At 36.0% G+C, this 21,234-nt stretch overlaps 5 protein-coding genes across 13 annotated transcripts in view; 2 read left to right on the top strand and 3 right to left on the bottom strand.

Annotated features, from left to right (window-relative positions):
- Positions 1-2: 2 nt before the first annotated feature.
- Positions 3-7,588, bottom strand: LOC115244208. Its single transcript, XM_029821665.1, has 6 exons — positions 7,383-7,588; positions 6,882-7,041; positions 1,089-2,688; positions 705-1,006; positions 352-584; positions 3-243 (listed from the first exon to the last, which is right to left on the bottom strand). Exons 2-6 carry the CDS (start codon positions 7,011-7,013, stop codon positions 3-5), a joined length of 2,508 nt encoding a protein of 835 aa, XP_029677525.1. The 5' UTR covers positions 7,014-7,041; positions 7,383-7,588.
- A 569-nt stretch (positions 7,589-8,157) lies between these two features.
- Positions 8,158-11,812, bottom strand: LOC115244192 (G1/S-specific cyclin-E1). 2 transcript variants are annotated; one of them, XM_029821645.1, is made up of 4 exons: positions 11,418-11,812; positions 10,901-10,934; positions 9,844-10,456; positions 8,158-9,694 (listed from the first exon to the last, which is right to left on the bottom strand). In XM_029821645.1, the coding sequence occupies exons 2-4, from the start codon at positions 10,912-10,914 to the stop codon at positions 8,948-8,950; spliced, it is 1,374 nt and encodes a 457-aa protein (XP_029677505.1). In that variant the 5' UTR covers positions 10,915-10,934; positions 11,418-11,812; the 3' UTR covers positions 8,158-8,947. The 2 variants fall into 2 exon arrangements, with proteins under 2 accessions (XP_029677505.1, XP_029677507.1); XM_029821647.1 differs by having other exon boundaries at positions 11,434-11,812.
- Positions 11,813-13,851: 2,039 nt separating this feature from the next.
- Positions 13,852-16,695, top strand: LOC115244143 (protein limb expression 1 homolog). 2 transcript variants are annotated; one of them, XM_029821561.1, is made up of 4 exons: positions 13,852-14,158; positions 14,550-14,732; positions 14,836-15,164; positions 15,248-16,695. In XM_029821561.1, exons 2-4 carry the CDS (start codon positions 14,576-14,578, stop codon positions 15,650-15,652), a joined length of 891 nt encoding a protein of 296 aa, XP_029677421.1. In that variant the 5' UTR covers positions 13,852-14,158; positions 14,550-14,575; the 3' UTR covers positions 15,653-16,695. The 2 variants fall into 2 exon arrangements, with proteins under 2 accessions (XP_029677421.1, XP_029677422.1); XM_029821562.1 differs by lacking the exon at positions 13,852-14,158 and adding an exon at positions 14,191-14,365.
- Positions 16,629-18,109, bottom strand: LOC115244144 (ATP-dependent Clp protease proteolytic subunit). Its single transcript, XM_029821563.1, has 4 exons — positions 17,690-18,109; positions 17,463-17,597; positions 16,997-17,387; positions 16,629-16,909 (listed from the first exon to the last, which is right to left on the bottom strand). The coding sequence occupies exons 1-4, from the start codon at positions 17,723-17,725 to the stop codon at positions 16,764-16,766; spliced, it is 708 nt and encodes a 235-aa protein (XP_029677423.1). The 5' UTR covers positions 17,726-18,109; the 3' UTR covers positions 16,629-16,763.
- A 384-nt stretch (positions 18,110-18,493) lies between these two features.
- The window catches only part of LOC115244142 (telomerase reverse transcriptase-like), a 3,917-nt gene continuing 1,176 nt past the window's right edge, over positions 18,494-21,234 (top strand). The window contains exons 1-8 of one of the 7 annotated variants that reach the window (XR_003885330.1): positions 18,494-18,733; positions 18,881-19,535; positions 19,646-19,974; positions 20,064-20,266; positions 20,345-20,586; positions 20,729-20,922; positions 20,994-21,016; positions 21,107-21,202. Coding sequence is in view for 4 of the 7 variants with exons in the window: in XM_029821556.1 (XP_029677416.1) it covers positions 18,720-18,733; positions 18,881-19,535; positions 19,646-19,974; positions 20,064-20,266; positions 20,345-20,586; positions 20,729-20,922; positions 21,107-21,202 (1,733 nt within the window). In the remaining 3 variants the exon portion in view is untranslated. Of the gene's footprint in view, positions 18,734-18,880; positions 19,536-19,645; positions 19,975-20,063; positions 20,267-20,344; positions 20,587-20,728; positions 20,923-20,993; positions 21,203-21,234 lie in introns of those variants that run through there. The other 6 variants (XM_029821560.1, XR_003885329.1, XM_029821558.1 and 3 more) reach the window with 6 other exon arrangements.

Here is a 21,234-nt window from a genome sequence, read left to right as displayed (position 1 = left end):
GTTCATGCCACAGTTCCGCTAGCCTTTGCAAGACAGCGACACTTGTACACCGATACAACCCCTTTGAGTCTCTCATACTTTTGATGTACATCGTTAAACGCCGCTTCCGTATTAGTTAGATGGTGATTTGCAGCTTGCAACTCTTCTTGCAATTTTGCCTTTTCTTGTTCAAAGTTTGTACGATCCCTTTCCCGCTCTGTGAGTAATCTGCTAATCGATTTCTCGTATTCTTCCACAACAACCCTAAAAATTGATTATTTCTATATTTTATTCACGATTTATACAAGCTAATATATAAGTTTTATTTATTTATATAATAAGTATATATCTTATGTTGAATAAATCACTTACGTCATTTGAGTTTTGGTTTTTATTTCTTGTGCCATTTGCATCTGCATTTTGTTAATTTTTTCCTGAAAAGCTGTTTTCTGCCTTTCCAATTCTGCTTCATGCTCCTTTTTCTGTTTTTCTAATTCCTCTTCTAATTGTAGTACCGTCGTTCTTACAATTTCAAGTTCCTTACTCATGTCTATATGATCTGCAATGAGTGGTGCATCAGATTTAGGCTCTTCTACTGGCTGCTCCTGAAAAAATTTTGTTATGATAGATTTAAAATTTGGGTATAATAGAAATTATACATATATATAGGTATTATAGAAATATATACAAATTTTTACTTAGATTTTTTATAGATTTTTACTTACATTTTTTTCTTGAGCTTCTTCTAACTTTTGCATCGTTCCGCTAGGAAGAGGACTATAAAAAAGCAGCCTATCTATAGCTGCTATGGCAGGATTACGTTTTGGTGTACCAACATCAGGCAGAGGCGATTCGCTCTTGCCATTTTGCTCTTCATTTATTGGCGGGGCATTACCTTGAGGCAACATGCTGGTATTCGATATCAATGGATCAAATTTAACATACAAAGATTCTGTTCTAAGACGATCTGTATGCTTAGAATTACTTCGTGTTAAAAAGAAGTCAAATGTCGAAGGATCTTGAAAAACTGCAAAACAATATCAGTCAATTAAAAAATCTCACAAATTTGCGAAGGAAAGTCTTAAGAATGTCCAATATACTATACTTACTTTCATCTGTTGCGCTGATAAACTGATCTGTCTCTTCCACGAGTTCCTGTGAAGGATTGAGCAACTCATTAGTAACTTTTTCCACTGTGGATCTGAATTCTTCGAAATCTGGTTGTTTGTTGCTCAACGACAATGTAGTACTTTGCCGTTGAGGCTGAAATCCTTGATATTGTTCTTCATCTAATGCAAAGTTTATATCTACTTCTTGCAATGTAAGCGTACGATCGAGATCTTCTTCGATAGTCTCCTTTTCTTTAACATCCGTCGAAACTGTACTATTCACGATATTTTCTTCTTTTTCTATAATTATAGTTTCTGATGGGTTACATTGTTTTTCTATAACATGAGTCTCATTATTTATTTCTTTTTCAGGTGAAAAACTCTGCGTTTCATTCAATACCACATTATTGGTTATTTCTAAATCTTCTCTATCGACATTCGTTTGCAAGTTTTCCTTAACTTCCAATATTTTTGGTTCTATAATACTGGTCTTGTTTAGTAGTTGTGTACTGTCTTCTTGGTTATCTGATACAACACAATTATCCAATCGTAACAAATCTTGTTCCTTGGTAACTTTATTTTTTTCTGGTTGAACAACAGAACTGGAAGGTGATAACACTGTTAATGACGTTTCTTCTTTAAGTTCTGATAAATCCTGTTCACTATTTATCTTTGATTTACTATCGGTATCTTCTAACGATAACGATATACTGGATATATTGGGTAATGAAGGGCCCTCTGCATATTGTGCTAACGAGGATATGGATGGAACTTCGACAGGACACAATTTTGGATTTTCTAATGTTTCGACGTTGCAATTGTTTTCTACGCTCTGTTCTTCATCGAATCTGGTAACGTTGGGAATTAAATCGTCATATGAAATGGTAGTTATTACGTTCGATCGATTATCATCTACATTATTCGTTGGCGATGAGATCTTTACAATATTAGTTGCAATGCCACATGTCGCAGAATTATTAGCTATATTATCACTTTCTTGTGATAGAATACATTTATCGATCGATTCTTCTATCTGCGATGCATGTTCCTCCACCGGGTACGAAGTCACAAATTGCGAATCTTGAATAGGAAGCGCGCTCTTAGACGGCCCAAAAGTATTCGTTTGGTTCAATGATACATACGTTGTCTCATGTAATTCAGTATTTGTCTCGATCACTTGCGTCTCATTACTGGCGTTATTCGGCAGATCCTCGTTAAGAGAACAATCGCTCGCATGAAACGGCGTCTCATCTGTGGCCGATGCAAAAGTTTGATCCTGACTGAGATCCTGGGTAGCGTCACGCTCACTTTCCAGATGGATGTTGGCGCACGCAGCGATCAAATCCTCCAAGCCGGGTATGTTGGAGTTGACGTAAGATGTGTCTGCAATGTCGTCTGAACTTTCGAGCGTCGAATCGGGACATATACCACTGCTGCTTTTCGTGCTGAGAGTACTGCTAAGGCTGTGGAAACTGCTAGCTGACGAGAGACTTTCCGGAGCCGAGCAGCGGTTCTCCGCGGCTGATATTACATCGGCAAATTCACGGGCGAAATGGACCTTGACCTCATGCTCCGCTGTCTTCAACACGTTGTTGAGCGTCTGAAAATAAAAAGGCGCGTTAAAATGTTTCACGGAAACGCTCTTTTCTTGTCTTCTTTCCCATAAGATTTTAAATGAGGCATTCGCTAAATATTCAGCCGACGGGAATCCTTGTAAGAATTTTATAATAATACACAGTACGAATTTTTCGTTGGGCATACAGAAGTAACTTTCTTCGATCTTTCAATGTAACGCAGAGATAATGACAAATAAGTGTGTCAATTGCGAGATTTTGATAGAAAACGTCTTCGAAAGTATGCGCGACACAAAATATACCGTCTGCGTAGGCGAAGGAGATGTTGGACTCATGGTAGCACGATGCAAAAGTTTATTGATATATTCCATGCCGCATCGATCGTAGCCGAGCGGTGTAATTCGTGAAATACTAACGTTCACTGGGAACATTGCGACTACGTCGCAATGATCAGCTGACAGTCTGGCGATTTTTTGTGAAAGAAATTGCGCAACTGTCTCGCGCCTCGCTCGGGCTAATTATAAAACATATCGAGAGAGAAAGGCTTTGGCCACTGTTCATGCCACAGTTCCGCTAGCCTTTGCAAGACAGCGACACGGTTACGCAAAAACAGCTGCTGCTCCACATCGAGGAAGGAGACGCTGGAAATCATAATACATTCGTCAGTTTGCGGCTTAGAGTGCACGGATATAACGGTATGCGGCGATTAAACACAGAGGAACGTGAAATCATCACGCAATTGGAAGATCATAGGAATATATATTTCTACAAAAAACACCGTAACGTATCATGAAAAGACGTAAAACTTAATTAAATTTATTTCGTGACTCGTTTAAATTGACACTCGTTCACTCTACTCTATTCAGTGTTAAGTATATATTCAACTATATAACTGTGTAGTTATTAACACTATATATATATATATATATATAAACTAACACCAACTATTGTGAAAATGAGCAAAGGAAGGAAGATATTCTTTTTTTGATACACAACACAAGATAACAATGGGCATTCTAATGGCAGAAATCATATTTACGAACGATTTTATCTCACGTGGTAATTAACTGAGTATCCGCGCTGCCGAGCAACATAATTCTTGCGTGATGCAACAAACGAGATACGTAGAAAGAAATAATAATGAAACACTTTGTTATACATGGTAACATGCGAACTTGTACCTTCGAGAGAGGATTCCCCATAATTTCTCGCAAGAGGACTTCCACTTTTGGCTGTCACTAACACGCAACGTGGTCCCATATTTACTCGCGGGTTCGAAGAACCCCACGTCGAGACGTTTTCACTTCCCCTTCTGTGCTTTTACCCTTGACACAATTGTCCTCCGTCGAAAAAACATTACCGCGCGTGAATTATTTTGAGAGATTGACATAAATATTATTATTTTAAACATTAATATTTTCGGCACTCGGTCAACATTTTTATTTCACGACTGCATGGATATCAATATCTTCGCTGTCTCTTTCTTTATCGTAATAAATATCGAATATAATTCACTATCATTAACAAAACTTATCTGACCGTGATAATTTATCGCTTTATTCGCGAGGAAATTTATTAGCGTTATTTATCTTCAAAAGTGAAAAACTGAAGATTGGGAACGTGAAACGCACAAGCTTATCTTTTGGAAACGAGGTCAATGAACAACAAACGTAAGATGTAGATGACAAAGTCGAATTTAATCCGTTACGAAAAACACGAGTTCTCTCGCGCTCCTTATTCGGCGCGCTCTTGACATCATCGAGACTGCAACGCAACCATCACGCAATGACTCATTCTCATTTGACCACGCTTACGGAGGCTTCAGAACTATCTCGGGGTGTGTCTCTCTCTCATCCCTCTAAGATGATCTACCCTCTTTAGTTCTGAGCCCGTATTTAAGCGCGCCTCTCTTAACACTTCGATATAAACGATGGTGTTTCTAAGCCGCATTAAGTGATGCAACCCAAATGCGAAAATACTTAATTCTTTATCACAGTTATAGCGTGTCATTAAATTGGGTCGGATATTGACCTTTGTAGACACAAAAACATATCGATTAGTAGAGAGAATTACCGAATAATTACATCGCGTAAGATGAAATTCTTTAATATATTAGCAAGAAATAATTAGAGAATAGTCCGAAAATATATATAAATTGTGAATTTGTATTTTCTATACAGGATCTGCCCGATTAACAGAAAAAATATATTTATTAAGAGAGCTCCATTATAATCAACGAGAACGAGAGGAGGCGGCAATGGCGATAAAAACAGAAATAATAAAATACAGATAAAAAATACATATAGTAGAAGTAGTAGATAAAAGAAAGCGGCTGATAAGATTGTATGATGCGGCAAGTGTCAAGTCAAGTCCTTCTTCAACACGACGATCGNGACGCTCGTCGCTCTAACGCATCCTTAACGTCCGGAATCTACGACGTGATTGACGTTTCGTGATACGTAACGAAATCGAGAGGAATGTTTTCCGCGGAAGCGGACCCAAAATTAGGGCCCGCGGCGGGAGGTCAACGACAGATATCTATCTCGCGTCGAAATTCTAATATTAGACCGACGCGTTCCTTAGTCGATACTCCACAAGTCCACCACTATCACCACCACTACCACCACTGTCGTCATCGGTCGAAACGAGACAGACTCGGCGGCACGGCGCACGTACGTGCATGTGCACGCGCAAGGAGTCGTCGTCATCGTCGTCATCGTCGTCGTCGTCGAAAAAGAGAAGAAAGGGGAAAGACAATGGGGATGATCGTCTCACCTTTTTATGAAACGAGATCGGGATTAATCCTCGGCGCCGCGGAAAGCTTCACACGACGATGTCGTGGCGCGTCGACCGGGTTTTCGGCAAAAGCTGTTCCGCGAATATCATCGCCTCCGCCGTGATGCCACGGTGGTGCATACTAAACTCTCGTCGCACCGTCGAGCAGTACAGTACAGTAGCCGCGCACACGCCGTACGGACATTATGCCGCAAAGATCACCAACTATGGAGAAAAGTGGTGGGAACAGGACTTCTCTGGTCATATCGAGCCGCGTGAAAGTCTCACGACCAGGGTGGCGCTATCTGGAGCAATACGACTATACTTGGTAACGGAGTGTGATGAGATAAGAGATAAGTACATCGTCGAGTGTGTAGTGATTGCTGAAGGAGCTGAACAGAGCTGATTTCCAGACGAAGACACCGAAAGAGATCCTCAATGCGAAGAATAGGAATGAGACGATTCGATGAAAACGTGTGAGCATATCTTTATCGCCGATTTATTAGAACACCTGTAATATACATTGAGCATTAAGCATTTAGCGCTGCATTGATATGTGTGTGTATATGTCCTAATCAATGTGTGAACACATACGGATAGATGTAAATTTTCAAATTAAAATGTTCAGAAATACATACTGTACAGTTTGTTATAAAAAACATATTTTATGTGAAATTAAATCTAATCAAAACATAGAGACTACATTATTATTAAATCTGACAGTATATGATATCGCGTTCAATTATACTGACACTTATATTCACATTCGTAGAGGCTTTAATTATATTACTGCTAATTAATTTGTTTTCGAGTTTAAAATAAATTCGAATATAATAGAATTAAAGACGAGAAGGCATTTAGTTCGAATTCCCAGAGCTCCTAATAATTATTAGAAGTTGATCGCGAGAAACAGAATGAGATTTGATTATATTTCAAAATATATGGGCAATATTCCAGATATCTCGAAGAAAGTGTATCATGGCAATAAGCTTTTCTATATCGTAGAAAACATTCGAAGATTTAGTGCCAAAACTCGGAACGAATCCGCGATCCTTTCTTCCGCGGTTTCAAAGAAATGCTCCCGTATGGCGGGAAGCAAAACTTATTTTTGTTTCAGGGTACTTCTCTCTCCTGGAGATACGGAGTTTATTTATAGCGATACACATTCTCCCCGGTCTGACTATCAGCCGCGAGAGTGAAAAGAGAAGAGCGCGAAGAAGGATAAAAGGAAGAAGTAGCGTCGGCTCTATATCGTTATATCCGTATTATTTAATTCCATGCAAATAAATGTGAGACAAAAAATATGTGTAAGTGTCGCGAAAGTGCATGTTTTCGCTCATGCTTTCATGGAGAAATAAATCTCTTAAATTACATATAATAGAAAATGAAAGTGGATAACGGTGCTAATGACGAGAAATTTTCATTAATAATTCATTAAGAGTACCTTTGGTCGAATAGGATAAACTTGTGACGAATTGTGAAGCGTTGCCGTTATTTCTTTCAGTACGACTCTTGTGCCATCGCGAACAGATCCTCCGATGCCTCTTGGGGTCGGCATTGTCGTGCTTTCTTCCATGTCTTGAAAATTTGTCTCGCTCAATCTCCTAGTACGAAATATTGTTGATAACGTCACTTTGTATATATTTGAGCGAAAAAGAAATGTCAAAAAAATATTAAAAGAATCACAGATAAAATATATCGTTTCTTATATTGTGTATTATTTCATAATAAATACGTTAAAATAGATGGAAAATGTATCGGTTATATTCCTTTTTTTCTGACTAAAAAAAATCGACGTTCTTCGTTATTATCCTTTAGAGAAAAATCATTGTTCCGCGAACGATCGCGCCGGTGAAGCGTTATTAAGGATCCTCTGTTATTCCCTCTTAAATTTATGCCGGAAAAAATGCGAAGATTCGAGAAGAAACAAGATGAGTCTACTTACGAGGGATGGGATACACACGCACTTGAAAACGACAACGCACTCGCACACACTTCACTCGACTGTTTCTCGAGAACAAAGGGAATTCGTGCACAGGCGTGTTTACATTTACGCACACTCGTTACTTCGGTCACTCGGAATGTCGCATCAGTGTTGGAATCTGGCGAACGTCTTCGGCCGGATTAGTCTCTCGGACGTATCTGCGTGCGAATTCGTTGCGCGGAGAGAGATCGCGATCGTTGGCTTTGACTAACGGCCGCGAGCCGTTTGACAAACTTGAATGCGAACGTAGCGACGAATCAGGACGCGCCGTTGCGTTTTGCGGCGCGTCACCGCGGCGCCACTGGAATCTTCCTGTCGATCGGTAAGGCAGTATCCTCGAACGGGTCGCGATATTCGATAATCGAGTTAGTTCAATTTGAAATTGGGAGCCAGCCGCGGATCTTTCCCGCCTTGTCGCAGCTGTTGCGCCAACGTGCGATCGATGTTAATCATGATTAAATTCTTTCCTTGATTATCTTTTAGCAGTATATTGTTTAAAGTATAGATTTGGACAGTTTTATAATTTTCTTTCTGTCTTTCTACAAATAATATAAATAAATTAGTACAATCTTCGAAAATACGAGAATAATCAATTTACAATGCCATAAATTTGCGATTTTATTTATTGTCAAACTCTTCATACAAATATGTATAAACTGCCACGTTATTATTACATGCCGGGCAGTGCAAAATTCACCACAAAATTTTAATGCTTACTCATTAAGGATTATTAGTCTTTTTTTTTCGTTTTACCGTTACGCTCGATCCTTTTGTTCATCTCTCGTCATTCACTCCAATTTAAGAGAGAAGAATAAAGATTTTTTTAATAGATTCTCCATAATATACATATACATAAAAATACATGCATCCGACACGATAAAGTGCTGCCGTAATACATTGCATTACAATAAAGCACGTTGTATAAAAGAATACTATTCACAATGCGCTCTCTCTTTCTCTCTTAAAATCAGGTAGAAATATTTATTTAAGGGCACTTTTTGCAGGCACAAACATTTCTCGGTATTCTTACATTTACATTTGTAAAATAATAAACATAAGTTAATTCTAATGTTAATATAAAATGTGAAATTTCAGTGCAGTAGATATAATCACAGAAAATAGCCATGTGTATGGCTCCTATTTTAAGTCCATAAATGTTTTAAGACATTTATAAACACGAAGCCACTTTTTTAATTGTATGTATTAAGTGATGTTAAACTGATTGTGCTATGTAGTGCACGTTTAAAAAATGCTTGATATCTTTTACTGAATCTTATTACTAAAACTCAATCGTTTAATTGTAACGATGAATGCAATTAGAAAACATCGTATTATATACAATAACGTGTCACAACGCCCAATGTTATCAGTATTTCCTCATATATGCATGTGACGTTGCTTTTTCCAAAGTACACTGTTCAAAAATTCCTATATAAATCATTGTAACTGCTGAGTAATTGACGATCGAATATAGTAAATATAACAATTTACCATACGTAATATAAAAAATGCTTGCAATTACTTGGTTATGTATAAGGATGTAACTGTGGTGTAGGACATGATGACAGTGGAGAATTTTTTTGATTACTAGATGGTGGGGTTAAAAGGCCACTCTCGTTCGGGCTTTGCCTACCAGATTCAATATTCGTGTCTGAATCGTTCGCGTAGCCGTTCAGAATTCCTCCAGCCAATCGTTGCTGGGCCCTTTCCAACATATTCAAATCGACTACATGAGTCTGTATGCGATGCGATTCGTCCATAACAATATTAGGTACAGTGGCCTTCAGTCCAGATCCAGAATGTGATTCTATAGTTGTGATTGTAGACCTTAAGAGAGACTGGGATTCCTCTTCTGCGACAGTAGTGGCAAATGCTGTGAGCCATTTGACACAGGGAGCAAGCTGTTCCCAAGAGAGCCGGGATACTCTTATTGCGCACTCTCTTCCTTGAGTATGGTAAATTGCTGCTGCGGCTATATGACTGTATGGAAACTTTAAACAACCTTCATCCAAAGTTGCCAAATCTAACAGTTGAGCCGCTTGAGAATATTGCAGTCCACCATATTGTGGATATATAAAAGTGTTTGGTTTGGACGAGTCGCCTGATTCAATTTGCATGTAAATATTGAGCCAACCTGGGGCAGTTATCGGGGACAGATTCCACCCAAGACCTTTTAAAATCACTAACTCTTTTCCTAAAATTTCTTCCTCTGTACAGGCTCCATCCGTAACGTACGCAAATTCCGCGATTTTGGGTGGATATATTTCTTCAACCTGTAAATATATTAAACACTTTATTTCGAAATTGTCTTATTAAATATAAATATATTTTTAGATTGTAAAAATAAAATTTTATTTACATCATTTTCAAACAATTAAATAAGTTATGATAAATGCATGAAGAAATAAAAAAATTTACAAACCTTAGATGCAATAAAAAGACAAGTTATCCCTATGAGTTGCAATTGATTCTTGGGTAAATCGTGATGAATAGACAGATATCTATCTATATAGTCCATGGCGAGATAATAAGTTTCTCTATGTAGTTTATACACCTCGCAAACTTCAATCAACCAATCCAATAAAATTGCTCTCATTCGTGGCTGCAATGTTGGATGTCTTTGGAACATTTCTGGATTTCTCTGAATTAAAGTTTTCTCATCCCCAAGGCACATAAGAGACCATACTTGAGTGCCATCGGCCCATGGAAGAGATGGTAATGGACTAGGTCTAATAGATGTGCTATTAGAGGCTGATGGTGTTAAAAAACAAGTTGCAGTTCTTAATTCCGACCATGTAGCTGGCTCTTGCTGTTCTTTCAATGGAGATGTCTGATGTTGAGGAGTGCATGCAGTATCTACTGAATGTGTACTATGACAAGATTCCGTATACGAGACATGAGACAATGCCGTTACTTTAGCAGGTGGATATATGTTTTCCGAATCCTCTGAGAGTCCTGTTGTACGTCTCTTACGTTTTAAAGACTGTGCCTTGCCTCCTTGCAAATAAGTTTGCAACGACTTTTTTTCCTGCAAACTAAATGTACAAGAAAATTTATCACCCACTCAAGAATTTCTCCTAATATTCTATTCAGCCCTAACAGTTTGTACAAAGCAAACAAAATAAATCAAAACAAAGATATTTCCTACTAATGTACAAAAATGCAATAATCATCAATCTTTTTAGAGCAGTTAATGTGCCGTTAGTTTGCAGATTTATATTGTAAACAGGATTATTGGAGAAGGTAAGAAGATGTTAAATTATCGCTTTATTGAAGGAAAGTTGCTAAAGTTTCGGAAAAGAAGGTATGCAAAGAACAAAGGTTATAGGAGTAAAGTTCGAGCGGGAATAGAAAAAAAATATTTTTAATCAGACAATTGATACGCGCCGAATCGATTTCATCGTACGCTAAATGATCCTGTGCCCACGAAAGAGAGATATATCTAAATTTTTACACCAAATGGAACATCGATCACTCACCTAGTCTGTGGCATCTTGTCGCGTGATTATTGACCTGTAGGAAAAATATTTGCCGTCAGAATTATTTTCTTCCAAGTGCCCGTGATAGCGGAGATTCTCGGATGAAGCGTCCGTCCAATTTCCTCGATCTAGATGCGACAATTTTCTTGGGAAAACGATGAAAAACGGAGGAGCGCGCGAAGCCTACACGCACCCGATCGCCATAATGCACGTCCTCTTGCGCCGCCTTTGATTCGATATATCGTCTCACGATTTTCATCCGGCGATGATCTCGACGGTCGGGAAACTTATTCGTCTCTTTTACAAGCTATTCTGCGGTATGAGCGAGTTGCGAATTAACGATATTCCGGTAAAAATTGAGGACGTGGATGTCGAAGCGCGGGAGTACAGCGCGCGAAACGATGACCAACCCCTGCATGTCCCGTAACGCCCTCTATATGCGCTACATAACCTCAAAGAGGGGGCAAATTTTCCAGATTTTTCTGACACAATTTCACGGGTGACGTTGTCGTAATACCTGGACTCCTGAATACCTCCCTTTCCGCGTGTCGGCTCCGATTTCTCCGGCCGTCCGAATGCGACTCCACGATCGGCGTCCCTCCGACGAGATGCCACGCTCGACCAGTTCGTACGGCCGAAATTACCCCTCGGAATACGGTAATCGACGTCGATTGGATTGATAGACACGTGTCCTGGTGTTGGGACGAGACGCATCGGGCTCAAAGGATCGTGCGCGGCAAACGGAAGGTGCGAAAGCCCGCCGAAGCCACGCAGCTGCGCGTCACGCACATCTGTGTTTCTCCTCTCGATCCACGTTGCCTTCGATTGCGATTTTCACATCGGACTTCCGTATCGAAGGACGCGGGGATGCACTCGCGATCTTACGCACGTGAACTTTACAGAGAACTTGACAGACGATGGAAGCGAGGACACGATTCTCTGTCGCGCGAGACAAACTACTAGTGCTTGTGAATTGGCGTTTCGCGGGAACGCCGAAGCGGTGGGCGCCTGGATCTGGATGCGCTGCTATACTCGCCGCCTATTGGCTGATCGGGCGCGCGGCACAGCTGGCGCTCAGCTGATCCGTCGTACACATACAAACACGAGCCTATGCACACGGTGTTGCACTCGAGTAACCACGCGGGAAACGTACGCGCGTAAATCGTTGCCGTTCGCGGGCTTTTCCTGCTTTCGGCTAGATGTTTCGGGGGCAAGGAACGCGGCTCTTGCCACGTATCTTCCATTGCATATTATACCTGCATGTCTATACGATTTCGCGCCGAAGAAGCGGATTACGAGGGGATTTATATTCATCAAAGCATCGCTTTTTTCCTATAAATTACTCGGTATATTGAATTTTTATCCGACTGTCTATTACGCGTGCATAATGATATATAATGATGTCTATGATGCGATCGAATATTATGTGATCAATGATGTAAAGATCAACTTTTTAGATATAGATACGTGCATGTGTTTGTGGCGATAATTGAATGTCGATATATAATATAAATGAAAAATAATGATGAGATATATTACTAATTCAAAAATAATAAAATGTGCGAGGAATTAATTGTAATTTGGTTCCAATATTATCATATAATATCATACTCTGTTACACGTCTCTTTCGTATTCAAGGTTTTAAAAGTTTGATGGATGTTTTTTTAACCATTTTCACTTTACGAATGATGACAAATAAAAGAACATTATATACATTCATTTATGTGTGAAATGAAAAGAATAGTTTTAAATAAGTAGGAAAATAAACAAAGTGTGTTTGCAAATGTCAAAATATATGTTTGTTACAAAAACAAAGCTTTTTTTTTAATCATTTGTTAAATTTTATAGTCACGTCGAAATGTGTTAGTGTTAGTGAATAGTATTCTCTGTTGAAACAAGATAAAAGTATTGTGCCATGATAACGGTACTGTTTTACCCACAGGTACATTTCACATAAAGGAGTTTCAAAAGTAACCACGATACGGTGCATCTGTCGCTGAATCCTCTCCTAAAAATCACCAATCATCTAGATCGCAAATTATTCAAGTTGCTCCGATAATGTCTGACATATATATAATATGTATATACAAAAGTTTTACATTAGTGTGCGTGCAATCCACGCATACGAGAAATAAACCTGTGAAGATCACAGAGAAAGATAAAATTGTGACATGATTTTTCGTTCCAATTTTCATTTTCTCTATAATTCATGGTTTCTAATGTTTTTAGCAAGTAATAATAATAAGACTTTGTCATCACTTATTATAATAACATACTGCAAAAAAAAAACAATGATCAAAACATTTTGTACAAAGATACGGTAAAACATCTTTTTGATTATATGTCACATGTTTTTATATAGCTTTTATTTATACGACACGCAATGAAATAATTTTCTGCAAACATTTTCAATATAAGATTTTCATAAAGTATCATGCAAAAAGATCTTACATAGAATGCAATTCATAAAAAAAGAAGCCTCTCAATAATGCAATATATGTATAATTAAATTTCGCATTACGATATTCGATATCGATGATACACGTGTTAAGAAGAGCACCTAGAGAAATGAATAATTAAAATCTATCTCGTGCAGTAATATATATATTATATTCTTCTTTTACAAATTACACACATTATGCAACCAATTTATCCCGTTCTTTTAATTTATGTTTATTAATTCATATCTTATTAATTTTATCAATTTTGTTATATTATCTTATTCATTTTATTAATTGTATTAATTATCGATATTTTATATAACTTTTTTTTCTCTTTTCTCTCTTTTCTCTAATGAACGAATCGTTGACACGAGTCGCGGGCGTCGCGCCGGACGTTGCGACCCTGGTCCCCGTTAGCAAAAAGGAAGAGAAAAACACGGATATTTAGGTGGACAAGGCGAAACCCTTAGGTGGACGAAGAGCGAACGGTGGACGCGGGGCGCCCGCACGTGCCGCCCGGCCCTGGTTTTCTGGAAATCGTCAGCGGTCCGGGGCCATTAAACGCGTTATATGTGTCTTGCAATTTGATCCCGCGGCGCTCGGCGCGGTGCCCCGATCGGAGAGTAATTTACGCGAATTCCTGGGCATCCGGGTCCGTGCGCGCGGTCGGGCCACCAGGGTTCCTTCAAACACCCGATGCAACCGCCGTCCCTTCGCCTCCGTTGTCGCGGCATCATCCGACCCTTGTCGCGCCGTACGTCGACGATCATCACCAGGAAGACGGTGTGTGCGTAGCATTGTCTCGCCGATTCCTCGGTGAGTATTCGCGATCGCGTCGCGTCGCGATTGACACGGCATGATATTTAATCCCGATTGCGGATTCAAGTGTCAACAGTGACAATGTGAATCGTGCTTGTAACACATAAAGAACTCGTGATATTTCTAGAAACTTTGCGCAATTTTGCGAATCCAGATGAATTCCAATGTCCATTTTCTCACGCTTAACATTTTAATTCCTGAAAAGTAATTTCCACACTTTTTGTAAATATGTATTTTATATTTATATACTTTATATACTTTTATATACATTCATTTTACATATCGTTTTTATAAAAAATTTTATTTTAGTATGAAAAAAGAGATTGCATGTGAAAACATAATTTAGAAATTATTGAGATAATATTGAAGGAGAACATTATGCTTTCAGAGTAAATGAGTGCAAGTTCTTGAGTGATGCAGGGCATGATGCCAGTTAAGACAAAATCTCGCGTTCCTGAAAATATGGGGGTCACAGGTGGACTGGTAGATGCCCGTGCTAAGCAAGTTTTAAGAGAAGCTGTAGATACAGTTGTTAACAGCTTTGCAAAGCACAGTCAAGGTTATGGAAGAGGTATAATAAAATATGTTATTTTAATTTTTTATCATAATTATATGAGAGCATTTGTCTATTTTATATACAGTTTTTTATATATATATATTTTTTTTTTATACAGTAAATGTTGTGGAAGCATTGCAAGAATTTTGGCAAATGAAACAAGCCAGAGGTGCAGAATTGAGAAATGGCGCGTTAGTCATTTATGAGTCTGTCCCTGGTGCTAATCCACCTTACATTTGTTATGTAACACTTCCTGGAGGATCTTGTTTTGGAAGTTTTCAAAATTGTCCCACAAAGGCGGAAGCGCGCAGATCGGCTGCAAAAATTGCTCTGATGAACTCTGTATTTAATGAACATCCATCGAGAAAAATTACCGATGATTTTATTGAGAAAGCTGTTGCAGAAGCAAGGGCCAGTTTTGCAAAACCTTCAGCGACACCAAACGGAGTCAGTAGCCAAACACAAGAAAATAAAATATCCAAATTTATTTATTATAATAAAGATGATTGTTTATACATATATGTTTTCAGGGAAATGGCGATGAGAAAGAAGATCCAAATACAGGTATAGGTGCATTTCGTTTTATGTTGGAGTGCAATCGTGGAAGAACAATGTTGGAATTCCAAGAGCTAATGACAGTCTTTCAATTACTTCATTGGAATGGCTCTTTAAAAGCTATGAGAGAGAGGCAATGCAGTAGACAGGAAGTAGTCGCGCATTATAGTCATCGGGCGTTAGACGACGATATGCGTAGCCAAATGGCATTAGATTGGGTAGCTAGAGAACATGAGAGTGGTGGTGGAGTCGTGGCAATGGAATTGGCTTTAGCCGAGCGAGAACTTGAAACTGCGCGATTAGCGGGACGCGAACTTAGATTTCCGAAAGAAAAGAAAGACATACTGATGCTCGCACACGCACAAGTCTGTCCGCAATAGGTTCTCCAAAACGGATGTCATTAAAATAAATAATGCACAAGACTGGTCTTTCGCGAGGGATGATAATAGTTTTGACAAAAATAGTTTCTTGAGGTATTTTTTTTTTTTACAATGATCGATTTTTATGGGCAATTTTACTTAATCCTTTTTAAGATACTAATTTTATACAGCACAAACTATTCCGTCCTTTTTATGAAATATATTTCTTTGTAGAGCTTTTTTCGATATAAAGCATTTCTGGTGATAATAGATCTTAAATGGGATATTTTGATATATAGGATTATTAAGTATACATTCAAATACTACACACATCATTAAAAGTTATAAAGATATACTGCGCAATAAAACACTCGCATTTACATATCGAAACTATCTATATGTATATATTTTGGGATGCAAGGTTTTGTCTTCCATTGTCTGTTCATTATTTTGTACGAGTTTTGTTTTCTTAATTGTTGTCAGAGTATGATCAAATAAGATCATGTGTGTATTCGGAATTTTTAAAAAGTTAATAAATATATAAATTAAAATAATAAATATATAAAAATATGTGCACTCGCGCGTGCATGTGATATTCACAATAACAAACAGAATTTTAAGATAAAATTTTAAGATAATGATTATACAAACACAGGGTATATATATGAAAACGATATATTTACTGATTTATAAGAATAAATAAATCTGTAAATTTTAAACAACTTTCATAATTATATATTGAACTATAAAACTTTAATAGAAGCAAACTTTTAACATATCATATTATATTTTAAGGTGAATAGGTTTTTCATATATTGCAAGTTATACACTTGCTTTTAGTGACCATGCTTATCTCTAATTATGAAGATATAACACGAAGAAAGAATATAGGTGGTTATATTATCCCCATATTCATTCATATTCTGTTGTTAGTATATTTTATATATATACCAAAATTTGAAAAAGGGTAAATATACTTCTTCCACAAGCACAGTTGAATAGAATATAGTTTATATAATTGTTTTATAAATAGTTTATATTATATTAAATATTAATAAATACACTTTTTTTAATGCATTTGTTACAATAACAATGAAACCAAACTTTTATACCTGTATCCTATCCAACAATATTAAGGTTTTGTCGTTGCACTTGCCGTATTCTCTATTGTCGCTTGTGTAGATTCTTCTTGCATAGGATGAGCTAACACTTTGTCTATTATTCCAAATTCCTTAGCTTGTGTTGGACTCATAAAATTATCTCTCTCCATACTCTTTTCTGTGCAAGAATATAAAATTATTTTATTAAATACAAAAATATTTCATAAATCTATAAAAAAAAATATTTAGAAAGAAATACATGTACCCATTTTTTCTAAATCCTGGCCAGTATGTTTTACATATAATTCATTGATTTGTTTTTTCAACTTAAGAATCTCTAAAGCTTGAATCTGAATATCTGTAGCTTGGCCTTGTACTCCTCCCGATGGTTGATGCGTCATGATTCTAGCATTTGGTAAAGAATGACGCATACCTTTAGTTCCAGCGGCCAAAAGTAGACTAGCCATAGAACATGCTTGACCTACACACCATGTAGAGACAGGTGGAAGGACATATTGCATAGTATCATATATTCCAAGTCCTGCTGTTACGCTCCCACCAGGTGAGTTAATATACAAATGAATCGGATTTTTACTGCTTTCCGATTGCAAGAAAAGAAGTTGAGCAATTACCGCAGAAGATACATCATCTGTAATCTATAAAAAGACACTGAATGCATTGTTTCAAGATTATAAATTAATGTCTGGTATACAAAAAATTATATATCGTACCGGACCCATGAGACAAATAATTCTCTCCTTTAAAAGACGCGAGTAAATGTCATACGCGCGTTCACCACGTCCACTTTGTTCCACTACAATAGGTACAAAGTTTAGATTCCTGCTCCTCATTTTCTGTCCACAAGCCTATTAAGAAAAGATTATATTGTGCTAGACTCTCCATGAAATTATTACCAATTTTTGTCGAAAATTTCTTTATGTGAACAAGATATACTCACAGCAATTTGTAGTAAACTGTTCATTCTTCGCAACATTTTCGTAGATGCAATAACTTCTTACGGAAAAAAATATTTTTAAGAAGAAAAAAGATTCATAGAATACGATGGTAATTACAATATCTTTAAAACCAAGCACTTTCTCTCTTGTAGCGCTGTAGAAAAGTATAAAAACAGCACGGTGTCAAATATAACCTATATTCCCAATAATCATTAAAGTATTAAACGAATTTGTATGTAGATTCACGGGAAGACAGCACACACAAGCATAGGAGTGTCAGAAAAAAAAAAAGATTCTCCCTTATCTACACTAATTTGCTTCTTATTGTCAGTTCATTGTTATTATTTATTTATTTCGTATAGGTTATATTTTACGCTTCGAAAGTAATACATTTTTCAACGCAGAATATTTTCAATAATTCTCTAATTTCGGCAATTTCCTAGAAAACCGCACGTTAAATTTCGCGCTTTTTTTGCATTTGTGATTAGAAAAAAAAATTAGGAAAAGATCTGTTCTTTATAACTGCGCTCTTTCTGCCCTCCACGTGCCATCACAAATAGCATTTGATTAATGATTGGCGTAGCTTTTAGATTTTTGATGGATGTAAAAGTATACACTAATCACAAACAGCTGTTCAATGAGCAATTGTTGTACTAAATACACCCAATCAGGAGCAGAGATTGCTTTGCTCTGATTGATCAATCAAATGATTCGAAGCATTTTGAACGTCAAGTGGAATAGAAATAGATGTATCGATCTAGAGAAATTTTCGAAAATTTTTAAATAAGCACCTATGGCCCCGAACCATTTGTAACGTCAAGTGCATCCTTCATCATATTATATAGCTAATGCTTCTTTCTATTCTCCACTGAGATGCCGCTCAATGCTCAATGTTTGTTTTTTTATGTCGCATTTTTTCCCTCGTTTATTTCCTTCAATTTATTCTGTATTTTATTTTGAACTAATTTTTATCTATATGTGTAGTAAAACATATAACGCTAATAGTTATTAAATGAAGATTATAAAAACAAAATGAGTTTTCAAAGGTTTTTATTTATATGAAATACATTTATATTATATATATAAATCTCGTTTTATTTGGAAGAAATATGATTACATTAATTAGGATATGAATGTTATTTATTATGTTATTTTGATTATTTTCTTTTCTAAATCAATTGTGTTTTTTGTAGAAAAAGATATGCCTCATATTATGTTAAAAGAACATTATTTCTAAACAGACAATGTTCAAAGTCGAAATCAAGAACAAAAGTTACAAACTCGGTTCCGATTGAAACATATAATTCTACAGTGAATTTGTTTGCATCTAGATGTCGAATAAGGAAGACAGGCCGTACTATGGCAAAAATCTCAAAATATCATATATTAGAGAGTGGAAATACGGGACAAACAATATGTCGTGACATATTGAATACAGATATTGGACTTAAGGAATGTTACAGAGACATTAATCTTAATGTTGTTACACCTATCTTGTCACCGATTTTAGAATCATTCAGAAATCGGCATAATAGATTTAATTATTTCGAGAAATTGAAATATATCATAGCAAGAGATAGCAATAAGTATGCAAAACAAAAAAAATATAAGAATCAAATTGATCGACGTTCACTGAAATCTTTCTTTAATTTGCTATTAGATAAAAATATTCCTTCGCAATTATTTGGAATAAGAAAAAATTTTAAATTTATAAAAAGAAGGATAGGCTGTCTTTTAAATACTGTTCCAAAAAATAAATTCATAACAAAAGCTTTTAAAAGGACTGTGAAAAGAAAAAAAGCTACTGGGGCATTGTTAAACATGCAACCATTGTTCAACAAGTTTGATGTATGTTTATTTTAATTAAAACAGATAATAGTTTTGTTTTTGCCAAAATCATCTCTTCTTCCTAATGATTTAAAATATTCAATGTTTTCTGAAACCTCTGACTTTTACAGATTTTCAATATTGAGTGGTTGCATTTAATTGACAACGATACAATACGATGGATAATTGTATTAAAACTGTTACATTGGTTCTTTGCACGATATATAATAAAAATTTTACATCAATATGTAGTATTGTTATCAGTTAAAAATCAATGGGTTTATATTGCAAAAGATGATTGGTGCAATATGCAAGAAGAATTTATAAAGAAAAAAATTAGTACATATGGTCTTGTACCATGGGTACCTGTGAAAATAAATGAGTTGAAATTTAATATACCTGTTGGGACATATAGATATATCCCAAGTTCTTCTGGTTTGAGAGCTTTATTAATAACAAAGTATATATAATTCTTTTATTTATGCTGCAAGTAAATATAAATACCATTAACAAAATTTTATATATTACATATGTTACATATAATTTCAGATATAATACTAAAAAGGAGTTTGATGACGTTGATCTTGTTTTGAGATTTTTGCAGCAATTATATGTCACATACTTTAATGAAAGTGAAACTCCAACTATAGCAAGCTGCAAGCAGGCAGTTTTTAAATTTAAAGCTTCAACCAAAAATCGATTATATTATGTGCGGTGTGATATACAAGATGCATTTGGCTCAATTATACAAGGTATAATTTATTAATTATTTATCACATTTAAAATAGAAGACATTTACCAATAAGCATTGTTTATTTCCTATCTTGTAGAAAAATTATATGATATTATTACTACATGCTGTAGGAAGTTAAAATTAAATCACAAAAATTATATTGCGGTAAGAAGATATACTACATCAAAAAATAGAAAAAACATAGAAACAGTGCAATTTGTATCTCAATATCTGAAGAAAGCAATAAATAAAAAGGCAGTTATAAACAAAAAAAAAACAAAGTTAGTTAAAGTGGGAAAACTGGTGGCTAAGATAAACAAATTAATATTTGAACAGAAGGTAGAACAAAGATATTATATTAAAGTTGTGATTAATATATATATCTTTATTAACTTCACAGCTTTTGCCAAGAAGTGGACTTGGTTTACAAAATTCCTTATTCGAGTTGTGATTAATATTAATTGATACCTTTATACTATAGGTTAAAATAGATTGTCAAGTATATTTAATAAAGCATGGTGTGCCACAAGGTATGCGGGTATCACCAATTTTATCTGATATATATTATGAAAATATGTTGAAAGAAATATTCTTTGTATTTGCAAATAATGGACTTTTGTGCAGATACGTTGATGATATTTTATATATCACTGAGAATGAATATTATGCAACAGAGTAAGTTCAATACAATTCTATAGAATATTTATATATTGTAGACATATTACAAATATAAATTATTTTTATAGATTTCTAAAGATTATCAAAAATGGTATACTCGAATATAATGTAAAATTTAATCCAATTAAAATACAATCAAACGTAGGATTGCCGTACAAACCTACAAAAATAAAATTTTTAGGATGGAGTACAACATTGTGAAACCAGTTTTTCCTCGCTTTCCGTTTCTATGGGATGTGAAAGTCATGATTATTATTTATTTTGAACTTTTCCTCAGGTAAAACATTGCAAAATAAATTATATTATATG

This window comes from Formica exsecta, unplaced genomic scaffold (assembly GCF_003651465.1).
Source record: "Formica exsecta isolate Colony F162 unplaced genomic scaffold, ASM365146v1 scaffold80, whole genome shotgun sequence".
NCBI classification, from domain to species: domain Eukaryota; kingdom Metazoa; phylum Arthropoda; class Insecta; order Hymenoptera; family Formicidae; genus Formica; species Formica exsecta.
This window is presented reverse-complemented; position numbering and strand designations above follow the sequence as displayed.

Bases quoted from the DNA above. Each gene is read 5' to 3' on its own strand.
- LOC115244208 (XM_029821665.1), bottom strand. From the start codon at position 7,013: ATGGAAGAAAGCACGACAATGCCGACCCCAAGAGGCATCGGAGGATCT. The intron at 2,689-6,881 runs GTACTCTTAATG...TTTTATTTTCAG, and splicing joins TTTATCCTATTCGACCAAAG to ACGCTCAACAACGTGTTGAA. The intron at 585-704 runs GTAAGTAAAAAT...AAATTTTTTCAG, and splicing joins AAGAAGCTCAAGAAAAAAAT to GAGCAGCCAGTAGAAGAGCC.
- LOC115244192 (XM_029821645.1), bottom strand. The intron at 9,695-9,843 runs GTTTGTAAATTT...ATATATTTACAG, and splicing joins GTCTTTTTATTGCATCTAAG to GTTGAAGAAATATATCCACC.
- LOC115244143 (XM_029821561.1), top strand. From the start codon at position 14,576: ATGCAGGGCATGATGCCAGTTAAGACAAAATCTCGCGTTCCTGAAAAT. The intron at 14,733-14,835 runs GTATAATAAAAT...TTTTTTATACAG, and splicing joins CAGTCAAGGTTATGGAAGAG to TAAATGTTGTGGAAGCATTG. The intron at 15,165-15,247 runs GTCAGTAGCCAA...ATATGTTTTCAG, and splicing joins CTTCAGCGACACCAAACGGA to GGAAATGGCGATGAGAAAGA.
- LOC115244144 (XM_029821563.1), bottom strand. From the start codon at position 17,725: ATGTTGCGAAGAATGAACAGTTTACTACAAATTGCT. The intron at 17,598-17,689 runs GTGAGTATATCT...TTTTCTTAATAG, and splicing joins ACAGTTTACTACAAATTGCT to GCTTGTGGACAGAAAATGAG. The intron at 17,388-17,462 runs GTACGATATATA...GTCTTTTTATAG, and splicing joins TTATTTGTCTCATGGGTCCG to ATTACAGATGATGTATCTTC.